This window comes from Onychostruthus taczanowskii, unplaced genomic scaffold, assembly GCF_017590055.1.
Source record: "Onychostruthus taczanowskii isolate IOZ18803 unplaced genomic scaffold, ASM1759005v1 scaffold100, whole genome shotgun sequence".
Classification (NCBI taxonomy): Eukaryota; Metazoa; Chordata; class Aves; order Passeriformes; family Passeridae; genus Onychostruthus; species Onychostruthus taczanowskii.
The window spans coordinates 1513511-1532571 of NW_024496527.1; the positions used below are offsets into that span (position 1 = coordinate 1513511).

Sequence of the window (19061 nt, forward strand, 5' to 3'; positions counted from 1 at the left end):
CTGAACTGGAATTGCCAGAGCAGCTGTGGCTGCCCCTGGATCCCTGGCAGTGCCCAAGGCCAGGCTGGAGCAGCCTGGGACAGTGGGAAGTGTCCCTGCCCATGGCAAGGATGGAATGGAATGATCTCCAATACCCCTTCCATCCAAACCAGTCTCCATCCTCTTCCCTGCTCTGTTCATGTCCCAGGGGAGTTCAGCCCCACAAATCATGGAATTTTTGTTGCAGGAATAAGCAAAAAAAAAATTATTTTCCTGCTAAATATTCCAAAGGAATATTGGTGTGAGCCACTCCAGGAATGGGCCAGGATGTTACAACCCTGACTGGATCCCTAAGGGAGGAGAGTTGGTCCAGATCCCAAATAGAATCATGGAATGGTTTGGGTTGGGAGGGATATTAAGGATCATCCCATTCAATCTTTGCCATGGCAGGGACCCCTCCCACTGTCCCAGGGTGTCCCAGTGTCCAACCTGGCCTTGGGCACTGCCAGGGATCCAGGGGCAGCCACAGCTGCTCTGGCAATTCCAGCCCAGCCAGCAATTCCCAGTTCCCAATCTCCCATCCATCCCTGCCCTCTGGCAGTGGGAGCCATTCCCTGTGTCCTGTCCCTCCATGCCTTGTCCCCAGTCCCTCTCCAGCTCTCCTTGAGCCCCTGCAAGGATCTCCCTGGATTCTTCCCTTCTCCAGGTGAGCACCTCCAGCTTTCCTCATTTGGCTCCATGATTTTTTAGCTGGAAAATGCTTTAAGATGAGTGCAGAGGGTTTTTTTTTCCCCAGCTCACCAGTGGGTCCCTGTTCCTCCAGAGACATTCCTTAATCCTGGATATGGAAGAGACAAATTTGGGATCCAGGACCTGCCCACAGAGAAGGACCCTGGACCCAGAGCTCAGCCACAGCTCCCCTCGTGAGCTCTGTAGGATTAAAATGTTGCTCACTGCTGTTCCTTGTTTTATATTCTAGCCAGGACAATTTTAATTCCATAAGATCCAAGGAACAGCAGCAGCAGAGCCCATAAAAGACGCTCAGAAGAGCAGACACTTTTAAAAACCCATGGATTATTCCCATTTCATGGTTTTTTAAGGAAGCTCCTCATTATTCACCCATCCCCTTCTGGCCCCAGCTGGACAAATCAAGCAAATCAAGATTTGCAGATATGGAGGGAAATGAACGGTGCAGCTTTGCCCCAAAGTTTTTATTTTATCTGTTTGTTTTTTGCTCATTTGAATATTTATCACTTGCAAACGTTGCACGTGCTCCAGCACAAATATTGGAGCTCAGGAACCTGGGAGTTGCTGAGTGAGGCTGGATCTGGATTTCCAGAGAATTTAATGCCCTGTCAAGGAGCCAAACCAGGACAGAGGCACCAGCCTGGAAAATCCCAGCAAATTCTGCAGACAGGGGAGACAACTCGAAGCACAAAATCCAAGTTAGCAAATTCCTGAGAGTGGGGACTGGGATTTTCCATTGTAAATCCTTCTGCAAAGCATGACTGGCACAGAACGCAGAAGAAAATGAAATTATTAATAATTTTACGCTGAAAGTTGCCATCAAAATCCCTCTAACTTAAAATTAGGACCTTGCTAGGGATAAGATGAAAAAAATTAGGAGTCTATGATGAGAATTTTTAGAGTTCTGACAAGGGATGGAGGGACAGGACACAGGGAATGGCTCCCACTGCCAGAGGGCAGGGATGGATGGGAGATTGGGAACTGGGAATTGCTGGCTGGGCTGGAATTGCCAGAGCAGCTGTGGCTGCCCCTGGATCCCTGGCAGTGCCCAAGGCCAGGCTGGACACTGGGACACCCTGGGACAGTGGGAGGTGTCCCTGCCATGGAAGAGGTGGGCTTTAAGGTCCCTTCCATCCCAAACTATTCCAGGATTTCATGAAATATTGTACCATGGATACATCTGTGCAGAGCAGGGTTTGGAATGCAGTTTCAGGATGGATTTGCGCACCTCTTTTAATTTACTCCCAGATGTGCAATTGGCTTTTTTTCTATTTCTGGCCATGATGGTTTCATGTCACTAGAATAAATCCATTATCCAAGGTGTAATACCTCTATTCCAAGCTTTGGCTGGAAAATTGCTGCTGTCATTTCACAGGGATCACAATCCCTGTGCACTGGAGCTTCCCAAAGCTCTTAAATCCAATCTTGTCTGTGCTTCTCCGTGTCCTGAGCTCCAGGCTCCATTCAGACACCTCCAGACCCACCTCAGGAGCTAAAAAACCTGGAAATGTGGCTGCAGTGGAGACTCTGGGAATAGATGGCTTTGGAAGTGCTGGATAACATTCCTGTGGTGTGAATCCAACAGCGGCCACAAACCCAATGGAAAGCGAGCAGAGGCACCACTTTTTATTGTTATTTATTTATTATTCCCCTTGCTGGAGCTGGGACAGAAAAACTCGTTATTTGTTTAGCTTGAAATGCAAATTGGAGGGGCCAAACCTGTGGGTGAAGCCTCTGCTTGGGGCATCACAGTGGAAATAAATTCCTGGAATTTTCTCTTTAACAAATCCCACTATAAAAACCAGGATTTGACCCTCACCAGGAGGAGCAGCTGTGTGGTTCAAACCAAACAGGCATCTCGCTGTCATTCCTCTGGATAGCTCCAGAACTTTCCTTTTTCTGTTTCCTAATCCTTAAAACATGAATGTACTTAGGCTAAAAGACTTCATTAAACATTAATAGAGGGCCTGGTTTAACTCCAGCCCCGTTTGCTTCCCAAAGATAATTGTGGAAGAGAATGAACCGTGCTCCCTTGGCAGCTTTGCTGGAGATTTTTCCAAAACTAATAGTGGAATTATGAAAGGAATAAGGAGGGAAAAAGTAAATTAAATCAAATTGCCAAAGCCTTGGGGAAGACCTGATGCAAATGAGTTCAACGCTGAGAAGTCGCAAACAACTCCAGTTTTTCTCCTGCACATCTGGGAAGTCACAATCCTATAAAAACAATGGAAAAAAACTATGGAAAAATGAGCTCTTAACTCTGGTTGGGGCTTTTATCAGCCCTTCCCTTTCCCATTAAAGTTATTACCTGCAAAAGTGGGATTCAGGAATGAGCAGCCCGAGTTAATTTTCTCTTCCTGTCACTGGGGATCATCAGCCCCTGGATAAATGGGAATTGTGGGGTTTAAAGACTTTTTTGACCTTAAAGGCAGGGGAAAGTTTCATTTAAAAGCTGTTTATAAGGCTAAAGTAGCTTGATAAGTAAATAAAGCAGGGGGAGAAGAGAGAAGGGCCTGAATACAAATTCCCGTTAAAATCGTTAAACTGAGGCGCCACGGGGAGGGGAAATCATTCCCTGGATTCGGAGCATTCTGTGGAAGCAGCAAGGAAAACAAAGGAGGGAACGTTATTCCAAACCAGAGATGAGTTTTAGACGTTCAAAAATTCCAAGGATTTATGAGCAAGGGGAGAAAATGACAGAAAAATTATCCATGAAAGGCTTGTTAACACCTCAAACACGGAGCTTCCCTGATATTCCTGTCCCAAAATTCCTCTGCTCATCCTCAGGGATTCAGGATCAGGGGGGTCCTCAGCAGATGCTGCTTGAGCATCTTTTTGTTGTCATTTTAGAGATTCTTCTGTGTCTGGCTCCAAGTTTAGGGAGAATTTTCCCAGGATTTTTAGGTGTATTTTGGTATGGCTGGAAGGGCTGGAGAGGTGATGGATATGGAATTATCCTGGCTGGAATGGGGGAAAAAATTAGAGAATTTCCAATTAAAAATCAAATATTTATTTCAGATAAAATTTGCTTTGTTATAAAGATCAAATTATACCAGGAACAGCAGCGGGTGCCTTGTTGTGATCATGATCCATAAAAATATGGAGAGTTCATGAAATCTTGGAATGCTTTAGATTGGAAAAGCCCTCTGAGATCAAATCCAACCATTCCTATAACTTCCAAGTCCACCACTGATCAAGTCCCCAAGTGCCACCTGCACAGGGGTTTAAATCCCTGCCAGGATGGGGACTCCACTGCCCTTTTCCAATATTTTCCAGCTTTTCCATGGAAAACTTTCCCCTCGGACAACTTACATCTCAAGGTGGAAAATTGCCTGGAAAATAGTGAATATTAGTAAATTTTATTAATAATTCTTTTGATATCCATTATATAGCAGGATCTGGGAGTTTTGTGGGAAGTACAAATAATTTAGGATGGTGTGGTGAGAGGAAAACAGGAGATTTGGGAGAGGCAGCTGCACAGGTCTCCCTGAGAAAACGGTGGAGATCTGGAATATTTTCTTTCCCAAGGATAATTCCTGTCTTTAAGCAACAGTTCCCTGCAAAGCTGCTGCTTTGGGAAACTTAGGAAAGCAGGAACATTTTAATGTTTTATGTCAAACATCTCATAAGGATACAAAACCTCTCTGTGCCACTCTGGAATGGGAGGATTTCAGGAATTCTTTCCCCTCAGGGGTTAAAAAATGAGCTGAGCTCTTTAGAAAGCCAGAATTCCCTGGTTTGCATCCCTTTGGGAACATGTTTTCCATGCGTTTTCCTGGCTCTGACGAGCTGTGCTGGCACTAGCAAGAACCATTGCTCAGCTGGATTCTCCTTATTTTCCAGCCATGATGAAGTTTTCCAAAGGCAAGTGGCAGCGGGAAGTTGGGTCTGTGCACACACTGGATGTTGGTTATATTTTATTTGTTGGTGTTTTGCTGGAATCAAAATTCTGGTGGAGTTTGAAGCTGTGAATGTGAATTATTTAAAATCAGTTTTGTTTGAGTTAAGGTGGAACAGGCGGTTCTGGGTTTGGGGAACTGAGAAAGCAAAACCTCCACCAGAATGGAGAAAAAAGATCCAGAGGTGATGGGTTTTGGTAGAGCCAGACAGCGGCTGCTGGGGTGGGGAGTTCATGGAATCATGGAATATTCCAAGCTGGAAGGAGCCTGGCTCCCAGCCCTGCACAGACACCCCAACAATCCCAGCCTGTGCACCCCTGGTGTCCAAACATTCCCAGAGCTCTGGCAGCCTCGGGAATGTGCCCACACGTGAGGTCCCCGTTGAGCACAGATTTATTATTCCCCAGATAATTTTTTTTATTATCCCCCAGATTTATTATTCTTCTGAGTACAGAGTCACCAGCTCAGCTCTGTGCTCGGGATGTTGCTGCCTCGTGCACTTTATCCAGAGAAAGTCCCAGAATTCCAGACTGGTTTGGGGTGGAAGAGACCTCCCAAGCCACCTCATTCCACCCCTGCTATGTCTGGGACAGGTTCCATAGGTTGCTCCAGGCACTGTCCGAGTTAAGACAAGCTTACTGGTTTTATTCAGTGTTGTTCCAAAGGATCTCCAAACAAAACTTGGGATAGTCTTGTCTCCTTGGACAGGCCCTAAACACTGACCTGGGTTGATCCACTCTCTTGGGATGTGTCCTAAACAAGAATCTGGGTTTAACATGTTTAGTTTTTAGAAATTTTAATATGTTTAGTTTTTAGTTTTTAGAAAGAAGAGCCTCCTGCAAAATGAAGAGACCAGGTTAGTCCTGTCTCCTAGGACTGGTCCTAAAAATGAGCCTGGGTTAGTCTTGATTTCTAGGATGGGTCCTAAACAAGAACGCACGTTAATCCAATCTTTAGGACTGGTCCTAAATAAGAACCTGGGTTAGTCCTGTCTTCTACGATGGGTCTCAAACAAGAACCTGGATCAATCCTGTCTCTAGGACAGCTCCCACACAAGAACCTTGGTTAATCCTGTCCCTAGGCCTGGCTTCCCCGCTCTAACTCCCTGCTGCCCTGGCTGTGTCTCCGCAGACCCCCCGGCGGTGGAGCCGGCGTTCCTGGAGCTGCGGCAGGGCCAGGGCCGCGGTGTCACCATGAGCTGCCGCGTGCTGCGGGCGTACCCCACGCGGGTGCTGAGCTACGAGTGGCGCCTGGGTGGGCGCGTGCTGCGCACGGGGCAGTTCGACCTGCAGGACTCCACGGAGTACACTGTCAGCAGCCTCTCCCGCGACTCCTACGGCGTCTACAACTGCAACATCATCAACGAGGCGGGCGCCGGCCGCTGCAGCTTCCTTGTCACAGGTAGGAGGCATGGAGCTGGGAATTAGTCTGATTTTTTTATTTGGGTTTTTTTTGGGTGGTTTTTGAAGGAGTTTTAGTCAGTTTGTTCGGGTTTTCCCAGGGGGTTGAAGGTTTTCTTCAAAACTGTGTTCATGGAGTATTTGGGTCTCGGGTTTCCTGCCTTCAGGATGACCCCAGAGTCCCTTTTTCCCAGCCCAATGGTTGAAGAAAGAGTCGGGATTCTTCGGCTCTGGTTCACAAGGTTGTTTATTGTCTATTTTCTAAAACATTTTTCCTCAGACCCGCAGAGGTCTGCTCTGCAGCTCTGTCAAGGGCACACTGCCCAACCCTGGGCTGCTGTCTGCATTTTATCCTATGAGTTACGTGTACTTTATTTATCATTATTTTCCAATACCTATCACCTATGTTAGACTGTTGTCTGCTTCTACTCTAAACCAATCCAAATGTGCCACCATCACCCAGAAGATGGAGGCTGGGAAGAAGAAGGAAGAAGAATAGGACAATGCCCAGATCCCTCCACCTTGCCTCCTTGACCCCCTAGAATAAAATCCCCAAAATTCCACTTTTCACCCGGCGATTAATTTATTATTAGTCTACTTAAACTTCTGTGACTTGTGATTCTTCATGCAAGGTTGGCAATTTGCTCCATGGGTTAAGATCGAAATCCCAAGTGTCTTTGGCTTCCTATCAGGACTCCCCAGCCCCCTGACAGGGGCACATGTCACCCAGGGCACCCAGAGGGGTGTCCTGGGTTCCAACATTTGGGTTTTGTTGGGTGAGGCTTGATAGACCTCAAGCAACAAAAGGAAGATTCCCAGATTTTGACTTTGGAATCTCCGGGTTGGGAGTAGCCAGGAGATAAATCAATATGATGGGAATGACATCTCCTTAGCAAGAATTTCTCAGCACAAATGTGGTGGGAACACAGCAAATCCCACAGCTCTGGATGGTTCTGCTCCTTCCAAATGGGATCCAACCTTTGGCTGACACCATTCAGAGCCTGCTGGAGGGGTTTTCACATCCACCAACTTCTCTAAATCTTGGGATTTTAATACCAAAGGCAGCTCTGAAGGACACCAGAAAAATTGTTTAGTCTCAAATGAGCAAAATTTGGTTCAATCTATTCGTTAGGACTTGGATCCCAGACTGTGGAAAGTTATTCCAAGGCAATTATTTTGCCAGGATTGGGGAAGTTGGAGTGGTTTTAGCAAACCACAAAACAGAAAATGAGTCCTAAAATGATTTGATGATGTTTCCCATTTCCCACCCCTCCCTGTGCTCATTTAGGGTTCATCCCATCCTGCTAATTTAAGGTGGATTAAGGATGCTGGAAGTAACACTTTGACTTTTCTTAGTCTTTTAAAGTTAAAACTGAATTTATTTAGCAAATAAATTCTTTTCCACTGCTCTCAGAGCAGTGGCTGTGTTGTGCTCCCAAATCTCAGCAGCACAGATGGAGTCAAAGCCCCAAGGAACTGAAAAAGCTGAAAAAAATGATGAAATGGTTAAAAAGGAGGCTTGGATTTCACTGGGAATGTGAATAGAGACAAGAAATGGGGCACTTCTTAGGCATAATTGGACAAAAAAGCCCAATAAATAACCGCAAGGCAGGAATGTGGCAGTTGTGTGGAGCTTTTGTTTTGGGGGGAATAATGGGTTGTTGTAACCCATTTTTAGCTGGTTTATTTCTGTTTTTTCATGCAGGAAAATAGAAATGTGCTGGACTGGGTCTGCAGAAAACCATTGGTATGCTCAGAGAAAGCTTTTCAGTACAGCATTTCACGCAGCCTGGCTTGAAAGATTTATTCTGACCCCCGAGCCTGCAAAATCTCCTTTTTTTCCCTGTATATTTTGAGCCAGATTGGAGGAGATGAAAGCCAAATAAATCACACATGGAAAAGGGGTTAATTTATAGCATCTGGGCCAACATGAGGCAGATGTAACCTGCCAGTCTCTTCAAAATAAATAAGAAGTGACAAGGCAAATTGTGTTTGTGGGGAAGCAGAGCTGAGTTCATGCTCCTTACGGCTTCACCACCTCGAGATTTTATTCAGGGCCAGATCATATCCAGAGAGCAGCCAAAAGTCCATTCCAGGCTGTGGCTTCGGAAAACCCTGCCAGGGCTGGGAGCAAATAAATCAAACCAGATCCGTGAATGGCAGAGGCTGAGGAGCCTCCCTGAGGAAGGGTTTGGTGCTGGAGGAGGAGGGATGAGCACAGGGAGCTTCTCCCTCCCTGAAGCAGCTGCTGAGGTGCCAGAGGTTCCTCCAGGATGCACCTGAGCCCTGCTGGGTCACGGCCTGGCCAGCTGGGGACACCACAGGAGCAGCTTTTTCGCTGTGGCGTGGGCTTCTCCAGGGAGCGTGGGCTGGTCTCTGTGTTTTGCAGGTTCCCAGTTTGCAAAGAAGGGATGAAGTGAGATTTTCTTCTTCTTCTTTTTCTTCTGTTTCTCTTTTTTCTCTTTCTTCATCTCTTTTTTCTTCTTCTTCTGCTTCTCTTTCTTCTTTTTCTCTTTTTCTTTTTCTTTTTCTTTTTCTTTTTCTTTTTCTTTTTCTTTTTCTTTTTCTTTTTCTTTTTCTTTTTCTTTTTTTCTTTCTTCTTCTTCTTCTTCTTCTTCTTCTTCTTCTTCTTCTTCTTCTTCTTCTTCTTCTTCTTCTTCTTCTTCTTCTTCTTCTTCTTCTTCTCTTCTTCCTCATCTTCTTCTTTTCCCCCTTCCTCTGCCTCCTGTTTCTCCTCCCCCTCCCTTCCTTCTTCTCTTTCCACTTCATCATCTTCATTATTCTTATTCTGCATCATTAACAAGCGTCAGGACAAGAGGGAACTGCCTCAGGCTGCTCCAGGGAAGGCTGAAGTCCGATATCAGGGGGAAATTCCTCATGGAAAGGGCTGTCAAACACTGCCAGGGGCAGCAGCGGAGTCGCAATCCCTGGAATTGTCCAAAATCCATGGAGGTGGCTCTTGAGGCCATGGGATAGTGGTGACTGTGGGGGGAGGATTGACAGGCACACCTGATGGTCCTAAAGGTCTTTTCCAACCTGAACAATTCCATGATTCTCTGTGTCCCTAGGGAGCCATTTAGGACTAGGATTACCTAGAACTGAGTTTGCCTGACAAGTCCTGGTTTAAAATTTCTCCTCTCTTTGGGAAGTTTGACCCCCTTGAGCTGGAATTTTCTTTGCTGGGGCTGAATTTGTCCCCAGAGTTGTGTCCAAAGAGGGATTTTTAGTTTTTTTTTAGACAATATTTTGTTCCCTCTCCATTAAATTCTTTAATCAGGGTTGCGTACACATCCGTGTGGGATTCCTTCCTGAATTTCCACCAGGAATCTCTGTCCATAGTGGATGGGGCTGGCTTAGCAGGGCAATAGATTTAATATTAAAATTCAAAATTTCAATTATTCATCACAGCCCTGGGTAGGACTAAACAAAGCTCTAATGTTATTCCATGGACTTAATTCCTTTTATCAACCAACTCCTGATTCCACCAGCGAGGGAAGGCAGTTTGGAATATTAATTCCGTGTTGTTCTGGCCTGTGGAATTTTTTTGCCGTGGGATATTGCGTTAATTAATGAGCTCATCTTTAATTATTTACTTTGTCTTACATCACCCCGTCAGCGCTTCCAGCCAAGTGCGACATCAAGCCAATCAAGGGCTAATTGGGAGGGTTTCATTGTTAGCTCATGATCAGAGAATTGAGAGCTGACAAACCTGACAATCCAAACATTCCTTCCTTGCCAATACCTCTGGAAGGGATTGTCCCCATCCATGGCAGCGTTCCGGTGGTGCCAGGAATAATTCAGGTTGGAAAAGACCTCGGAGATGATCCACTCCAACCTTCCACCACTAATCCATGGGACACTCAGGCACCTCACATCTCCTGCCTTCCCTTCTCCCAGAAAACTGGGATTTGAGGAGATGGACACTGGATCATTCCTTCTGATGATCCCAGAATCCACCTCTGGAAAGAGCTCTCTGGAAACTCATTTTTTCTCTAATGAAAAGCATCTTCCAGACATTTCCAGGAGAAGAACACATGGAAATATTTTGGTTTTCCAGGTTTTCCCTAATTTTTGGATATTTTAAGTGGCAAAATGGAGCACAGCAAACCCTGGGTTGGGTTGGTCCCCACCCTGTTTCATATGGATGTACCTGTTCCATGAAAGATCTTGGAATTATGGAATGGTTTGGGTTGGAAAAGGCCATGGAAAGGGACATTCTTAATAAAATCTGGTTGCCCCAAGCCCCATCCAAGCTGGCCTTGGACAATTCCAGGAGTGGAATATCCACCCCATCCCATGGCAAACTCTCTCCATGGATTTAAGTCAGCATAAACTCAGATTTAGAGGATTTAGGAATGTTTTGTCCTCTCTTTGGGAAATTTTCCTTAGTTCATCCCACATTTATGAAGGATAAAGGATTGGATCTGCTGATGATCCCCTCATTTTCCCAATTCCCTGGGACATTCCCTTTTCCTGCCTTGTCCAAACCACAACTAAATGATGCCCTATAAGATCAGGCACCTCTCCAGGAATTTCTGCCTCAGTGTTTGTTCTGTGTCCCTGCCACCATTCCTTGTAGCACCGTGGTCCTCAACATGGAGCTGGAATCATTTCCAAATTCCCACTGGAACAGGAATCCCAGAGAAGCTGTGGCTGCCACTTGTCTGAGCTTTAAAATTCCAACTGGAGCAGCAGCACCAGTGCAAAAATCCTTTTCCATTCATCTGCCAGGAGAAGGGGCTTTTTATTTTAATGAAAAACCTTGGAGATTCCAACAGAGCCTCTCCCAAAAATGTCCAGCAAGAAAGATCCTTTCCAAGGCACACAGAGCTTGGGTGTTACTTTGATTCCTGCTGAATTCCTGCCTGGTTTTGGAGGATTGGGAAGAGGAGAAGTTTTGCCAAGCCCTTGGCAGCAAATCCTGTCCTGTCCTAAAAACTTGACCAGGGCAACTTAAACCACAGGATATCTGGGAATGGGAGCTTCCCAAATCTCACCCATCCCAGTGTGGGAAGCAGGAATCTCCAGATCCTACTAAAACTGGATTTCTTTCTCCTTCAAGGCAGCACCACAGAGCTCAGAGCCCCAGAGTGATGGAAATGGAGCTGAGGAACTCCTGGAGTTCAGCTCCTGGAGGCGGGTGGGGACTGAGGGATCGGGAATCCCGAGCAGGAGCAGCAGGAATTGCAGGAACGGCGGCTCTTGCAGGGCTCAGCCAGCAGATGTCACGTTTGGGTATCGCTGGGGAGGAGTTGGATCCTCGGGAAAACCCCAGGGAAAGGGAGGAGGCCGGGACGGACACCTTGAGAAGGAATCTCATGGATGCCACTGGAGCATTCCACGTTTTTCTTTCTTTGGGGTGTTGGGTTTCTGTGTCTGGAATGGGAACCTCTAAACCCACTGGAGATGGACAGACCTCAGATAAATTGTAATTTGTGCCCCAATTAGGCATAAAAAAGTTCGTTTTATTCCCAAATCATCCCTTCCCTGCAAGTTACACTTCATAATTCATAAATATAATCATTCATAATAATACAATTCATAATTCTGAAAATATTTTGGGAAGAGATTTTTCTGGGAAGGGTGGGAAAGTCTCATCCCCAAGTTCCCAGTGGGAGCAGCAAGTACGGGGTTGTCTGTCCCTGGAATTCCCTGGAGCAGCTGCTTCCTCCAGCTATTGGGGGGATTATTTATTATTAATATTTTAATATGAATAGACTTTATTAACGTTAGTCCTGCTCAAGTGTCTTCAGCTGCTCAGCCCAAACAATCCAGACCTTGGAAGTCACTCCTGGAGGACAGGCAAGGCCCTGGAAGTCATTCCTGGAGGATTTAGGGAAGGCCACAAATGAAAAAAAAACATCTCTAAGGTCCCTTCCAAGCCAAATAATTCCCTGATTTTCAGCTTTCATGGTTATGGGGAGGCAGGAGGTGACTGGGATGATCCAGCTGCAGGATTGGGATGAGGAGCAGATCCAGGAGGAGACAGATATTGCCTTTCCCAAATTGAAATAAAGAACAAAACATCTTCTCATTCTTCCTGCAACCCTTCTGTAAAATAGAGATCCTGGAATAAAGCAGAGCACAGGAAGGGGCAGCATTTTCCATAAATTCAGTATCTCCCACTATTTCACACAGTTAAATGCAAGGTTTTATTTAGGGTTTATGCTCTCCCAGCATGGTAAAGATGGAAAGGGCTGGAGCTGAGGTTGCCACAAGGGGAAGCATTTATAAATCTCTGATTTTATTTCCTTTCCCTGAATGTGATAGAGCAGGAGCTGCTCACAGCCAGCTCTGTCACCAGCAGTGCCACAAACATGGGACAGAGCTGCTGCAATTCTCAAAACTCCAAGGAATTGGCAGAACTTGATGGGAAAATAAGGATGAAACAGATTAAGGAAATGATTCCTTGAATGCTCAGTGTCCACACAATTCCCACTGTTTGTCCCTGCAGCACAGGGAGGGAGCCAACACCAATCCCACCCTCTGGGATCTGGGACATTTCAGGACACAGGGTTTGGGGCACTTGTGGCATTGCTGAGATCCCTGTGCTGCTCTGCTCTCATCCCAGCTGGAATTTGCAGTGCCCAGTCCAGCAACAATTCCTTTAAGAAATTCTTTTCCTCAGTGAAAAGTGGCTGAGTGATCCCAATGGACCACAGGATGAGGAATCCTGGCTGATCATTTTCTCTAAAAGAGACCAGCTGAACCTTTTTCCTTTTATTTAAAAAAAAAACTAAAAATTCCCCAGTCTTAAAAAATAAGGAACATGGAATTCAAGGAGGCAGATTTTTTGCAGATTTTAGGAGCTACAAATTGACAGAAGAGACATTCATGTGTCAGAAACAGCTGATCCTCAGCCAGATGTATTGTCTGAGATCTGAGGATGAAAGGGATGGGAACACTTCAGGGAATGTTGAAAAGTTGAGGAAACCATGGAGCCAACAATGAAATCCTCTTGAAATGTGGAAAACAGCTCCGGGATTGAAGGCAGGGTGGGAAATGGTCACCAAGAGAGGGATCCTTTTATCGGAGAGAAATCAAACTCCAGCACTAAGATCTGCTAAAATCTGGAGGATTGGGAGAGAAAGAACTCTGCCTCCTGGATTTCCATCCCAAGGGATGATAACAAATGATCTTGGAAATTCTGTATTAGGACACTTCAGCCCATTTGGTAAATGAATGGGAATTTGGGGGATTGCAGAGCTGGGAGGGGGATGTTGTTTCCTTGCTCGGAACAACTTCAAACCCAGGGAGAGAGAGAGGGACTTTGGATAAAGGCCTGGAGTGCCAGAAAAAGGGGAATGCCTCAATCCACTTCTGTTCAGGGCAATTCCCCAGCTTTTAGATCCCGGTGGAGCTTGGGATGGAACAGCTGAAGAGACTTTTCCCTTTGCTTGGTTTCTCTAATTCAGTGCCACAGAGATTTCATCCCATTTCTGACCTTACACTGGTACAGGGCTGGTGAAAGATGTTTGGATGTTTGGATGCACTGCCTGGAGGGATTGAATTCTGCACAACAAATGCTCACGACTGAAAATGTTCAGCTGGAGAAGAAAAGGCTGCGGGAAGAGCTCAGAGCCCCCTGAAGGGTCTGAAGGGGCTCCAGGAGAGCTGGAGAGGGAGTGGGGACAAGGCATGGAGGGACAGGACACAGGGAATGACTTCAGGCTGGAAAAGGGGAGATTTAGATGGGATATTGGGAAGGAATTCCTGGCTGGGAGGGTGAGGAGGGGCTGGGATGGAATTGCCGGAGCAGCTGTGGCTGCTCCTGGATCCCTGCCCCCCAAGGCCCTGCACCTAGGGACAAAGAGAGACATCCAGGGACACACAGGGACAGAGTGGGACACCCAGGCTGAGGCCCCTCTCAGCTGGGGCTCCTCTCCAGGCTGAGCAGCCCCAGCTCCCTCAGCCCTGCCTGGGCACGGAGATGCTCCAGCCCTTCCTCATCCTCACATCCCTGTTCTGGACCAGATCCAGGAGCTCCAGGTCCCTCCTGTCCTGCTGATCCCAGAGCTGGACACAGGGTCCCCAAGGATGAAACTCCACAAACTCTGGACCACCTGGGCTTTGAGGTGGGAAACCCATTAATTGCTGAGATCCCAGAAACCTCTTACATTCCTGTCATCCCAGCTAAAAACGACTTTCCCACCCCAACATCCACATTGTGCCAACCTCCAGACTCCTGACCACGAGCTGAACTTGCTGTTCATTAAGTGCTGAGATCCCAGAAACCTCTCACATTCCTGTCATCCCAGCTAAAAATGATCTCCCACCCCAAAATCCACATTGTGCCAACCTCCAGACTCCTGACCACGAGCTGAACTTGCTGTGTGACACAACCCAACTCCTGCTTCCATTCAAAGCTCTGGGAAGCCTCAGAGAAAACCACAAAACCAACATCCTCACGTCCCTCCCCTGGATGATATCCAGGAGCTCCAGGTCCCTCCTCTCCCAAGATCCAGAGCCAAGGGATTTGGGGACAAGGGACATTTCCAGATTCCCCATAACTCCCACACTTCCAGAAGCCACCTCTTCTTTCCCTGCACTCCAAACCATGTCCCCGCTTCCCGAAGTTTACAAGGCAAGCTCTGAGTGTTGTGCTGTTGAATTTTCAGCCTCTCCATTCCCGGTGTTGTTTTCACAGGGATTTGGGATAATGCAGCTCGTCACGGTGCCTCATTATTCCCCCAAAGGTGCCAGTGTTGTTCAAGTGCCCCTCCTGTGACAAGTGGCTCATTACAGCTCCTCTCAGTCCCCCCCAGAGATCCCATTATATCCAACAGCAGTGGGAGTGGGAAGAGGATAATTTGCATCCAGCATGAGCTTTTCCCATTATTTCCACTTCTCAGGAACAAGGAAAACAAATCGTCTCGACCGCTGCTCCCTTTTCATTCCCTCTGCATTCCCTTTTTTCCAGCAGCGGTTTTGCTTTGCTCCCTCTGCTTGGAATATTGCTGTTTGCTCCTCCACTCTGGGCTAATTGAAGGTACTCCTTCCCTGGGCAATTGGGAAAAATATCTTGGCTAAGAGGGCTCTTTATCCTTGGAAAAGAAAAGCATGGTCAGAGAGAAAAGCTGGATCAATAGGTGCCATGTTGCTGTTTATTCCCAGGATTTTGCCTTTGTTCCTTTGCATTTTTGGGGGTTTTTAAGGCATTTTTTTCCTCCTCTTCTCACGGCTTTTCTGCTGATGGAAATTGTCCCATTTGGAATTTGAAATGCCTCTCATCCCTCTCTATTTCCACCTGGGTCAGGGATCATTTTGAGGAGAAAATCCCTAAATTTAGTGTTTGTTTCATCACAAACTCCTGAAATCCCAGTTAAGGGAAGGGAGTAATGAATCCATATCCTTCCTATATTGCATGTGACAGGCAGGCCATGTTTTCCCAGGTTTTTCCAGCCCTTTGTCAATTATTCCCACTGCCAAATCCCAGCAAAAGTATGGATGAAAGTAGAAAGATCTCAAGGCCTTGGATCCTTGGAATGAGGAGCTGGATCTCAACCCTTGGATCCTGGGAATGAAGGGCTGGCTGCAGTAGGATCTCAGCCTTTGGATCCCAGGAATGAGGGGCTGGATCCAGTTGAATCTCAACACCTGGATCCTGGGAATGAGGGGTTGGACCTCAACCACTGGATTTTGGGAATGAGGCGTGGCTGCAGTTGGATCTCAGCCCCTGGATCCTGGGAATGAAGGGATGGCTGCAGTTGGATCTCAGACCTTGGATCCTGGGAATGAGGGGTGGCTCCAGTTGGAGCCCTTGGAGCTGGGAATGCCCAACTGAAGTTATTTCCTGATGATTTCCCTGTGTTTTCCCTCCTTTTCCCGATGGATGGGTGAATTCTTGGCTGGCTGAGTTATTCTCTGGCTGCAGGGCCAGGGAATTCCATGGTTTCTGGTGATGGCTTGTGGAGGCTGCCCCAGAGCAGAGGCTGGATGGAGTTGCAGAATAAAGCAGGGATTGATTCCAAGGATCTCCTCCATGGATCCACCTTGGGCAGCACAAGAGCCCAGCCAGGGCTGCAGCCAAGATGAACCCAAATGGTCCCAAAATGCACGAGCGCTCCCGGGGTCTCTCCCTGGGATCAGCTCTGCTCCATGTGCACATTGCAGTTCAGTGTCCAATTCCAGCTCAGCCCCTGCACTCCCATCCTGCTTGTTTTTCTCTCTGCAGCCCACGGGGTTTGTACTCCTGGGCTGAGATTTGGATCATTTGTCCTTGGTGCCCAGCTGGAGCAGGAATTGTTTTGTCTCCCTGCTCTGTGCACAGAGCTCACCATGCCCTGATGTGGAGCCCAGCCCCACACACTAAAGCAGCTCAGAACCTGAAAATAGAAAATCCAAACCTGAGGCATCAGTGCTTTCCCTAACTCCATCCTTCTCCCCAGGAAAAGCCTACGCCCCGGAATTCTACTACGACACGTACAACCCGCTGTGGCAGAACCGGCCGCGGGTCTATTCCTACAGCCTGCAGTGGACGCAGATGAATCCCAGCGCCGTGGATCGGATCCTGGCCTATCGCCTGGGAATCCGCCAGGTGAGGCCGGGAGCACCCGCGCGGGGTTTGCCTTCGGAGCCGCCTGGGCTCCGGGACATCAGCTGGGCTGTAAGGGAACTCTGGGTAGTTTATTTTATTTTATTTTATTTTATTTTATTTTATTTTATTTTATTTTATTTTATTTTATTTTATTTTATTTTATTTTATTTTATTTTATTCTGTTCCGTTCCATTCCATTCCATCATGTTATTTTACATTATTTGTTTTTGTTTAATTTCATTTTATGTTATTTTATTTTGCTTCAATTTATTTCATTTTACTTTTGAAACTTCATTGTATTGGATTTTAATTTTTATTTTTGTATTTTATTTTATTCTACCTTTATTTTATTTTTGTTTTCTATTATTTTATTGCATTTTTATTTTATTATTTCATTTTTATTTCACTTTATTTTTATTTTACTTTTTTCTTTATTCTCTCTTTTTAAATTTATATTATTTTATTTCATTTAGTTTTATTTTTTCTATTTATTTTTATTTTATTTTCTTTTATTTTACTTTATTTTACTTAATTTTAATTTAATTTATTTAATTTCATTTCATTTCATTTTACTTTATTTTATTTTTACTTCATTTTAATTAGGTTTTTTTTTCCCCTGTCCATTTCCACAATCCATCCTCCTCCAAGTCATCCTTCTCCATTTACCTTCTTTCTTGGGAGCATCCAGCTGATAATTTTCGGGAATTTTGACAGCTTCCCACTGAGCTTTCCCTTCAAATATTGATCCGGAAAATCTTTCTTTGGATATTCAGCACCTGGAATAATAATTGGGGTGGGACATCGAGTGGAAGGATTCAAATGAATTTTATGGAGGGATATTTTGGAAAATATAAGGAAGAAAATCGTTTGTTATCCCACACATTTCCCACTGGGATGAGCTTTGGAAAGCAAATCCTCAATTTTGATGTTTTATTTATTGGGATTTGGGCTTGGGCGACTTCCCTGGAAGTTGTGGAGTTCCTGGGACACGGCCAGGGAAGGGCTCTGGTGCCAGCTCCAGAAGATCCCAGGAGCTGGGATCTTCCTGAATCCCAGGAATGTGAGATGGAATCGGGGATGTTTAATCCGTGTTTAGCTCCTGGCATTGCTGGGCACGAATCGGCTCCGGGGGTCCCAGGCCCCAGGAGGAATCAGGAAATTCTGTAAGGAACTAGCTGAAGGAAAGGAATTCCTGATGGAATTAACTGCGCTAGGAATTTTAGCTGTTTTTCCCATTTAATTTTAATTTCATTTTAATTATCTATTTATGTAATTAAGGGAATTACTCTATGTCAGCCTAATCCAAATACTCCCATTTTGATGCCCCAAAGCCCCATTTCTTTGGGAATTCTATCCCAGCCTCTCCTCACCCTCCCAGCCAGGAATTCCTTCCCCATATCCCACGAAGCCTGGCTGAGTCACAGAACCATGTGACACATTCCTGTCACATCCTGCTTCTCTGCTGTCACTGGCATTGAGAGAAATTCCTCACTCCGAGAAGGATCCAGTGCTGGGAAAACAGGACACAGGGAAAACCTCTGCCATTCCAAGCACTGGTTAAGGAGAATTCCAAAAAAATCATCACAAATAATGTTATAAATATTATTTGATAAAATAATTAGGCTTGGCTTATTGACAAATCTGGGAAGCCAGGAAGGGAGAAAAGAGGAATCACAAAAATAGGGAATTGCCACTTTTCTGCCTATGGAATGAAAATGGAAAGATGGGAAAATGGGAACTAAAGTTCCCCAGGAGAAATGGATTTATTTATTATTTGTTTTATTTCAGACCCAACCTGAAGAGCAGGAATTCTGCAGATTCCTTCTCTCAGGATCATGGGGATCACATCTGCTCCAAAAGGGAACATGTTGGCAAGCTGGGAATTTCCAGCAAATCCATTGGATTTGCTCTGGGGCATGAAAAATATTGAAAGTTTTCTTCAGAACCAGTCACAGAAATTACATTTGTGGCAATTAATTCAGTAAGGGAACAGAGAGAGTTGGAACTCCACATTTTTATTGGAATGTTCCTCCTGTTGTTCCCATAAAAGATTTTAATCTTTCTCCTCCAAGGGAACATTTTCTGTCCCAAAGATTTCACTGCACGCATTGATTTTGGAAATCTAAAGAGGCTTTGGTGGTTTTTTTGTGGAATGAGGGAGGAAAAGTTTGGCCAAAAAAAAAAAAAAAAGAGATTGTGACATGCAGGGACACGTTTTTCATTGAGGTTCCTGGCATTGGGAAATTAAATTAGAGCAGGAATAGCTGTGATTCCCAATTTCCACTTTTCGGGGCTGATTCCTCCTGTGCTGCTTCTTCACAGCTCTGAGGCTGCGTTTGCAAACAGCAAGGTGAGGTTTGGACCAGGTCTGCTCCTGCCAGCTTAAAACTGGTTCTGAGCTTCAGATGGATCAGGGAAATATTTATGGATCATGCTGAAAATTAAATTTATGCTGATTTTAACTTAAGGAATTCAGAGCTGGGAGTTGGAATTCCTGTG

The 19061-nt window shown here is 45.7% G+C and overlaps 1 protein-coding gene across 1 annotated transcript in view; it reads left to right on the plus strand.

The window, feature by feature from the left end:
• MDGA2 (MAM domain containing glycosylphosphatidylinositol anchor 2) overlaps positions 1–19061 on the plus strand; it is a 188856-nt gene that overhangs the window by 141803 nt on the left and 27992 nt on the right. The window contains exons 9-10 of the mRNA XM_041409992.1: positions 5757–6026; positions 16414–16562. Coding sequence (XP_041265926.1) covers positions 5757–6026; positions 16414–16562 — 419 coding nt within the window. The remainder of the gene's footprint in view (positions 1–5756; positions 6027–16413; positions 16563–19061) is intronic.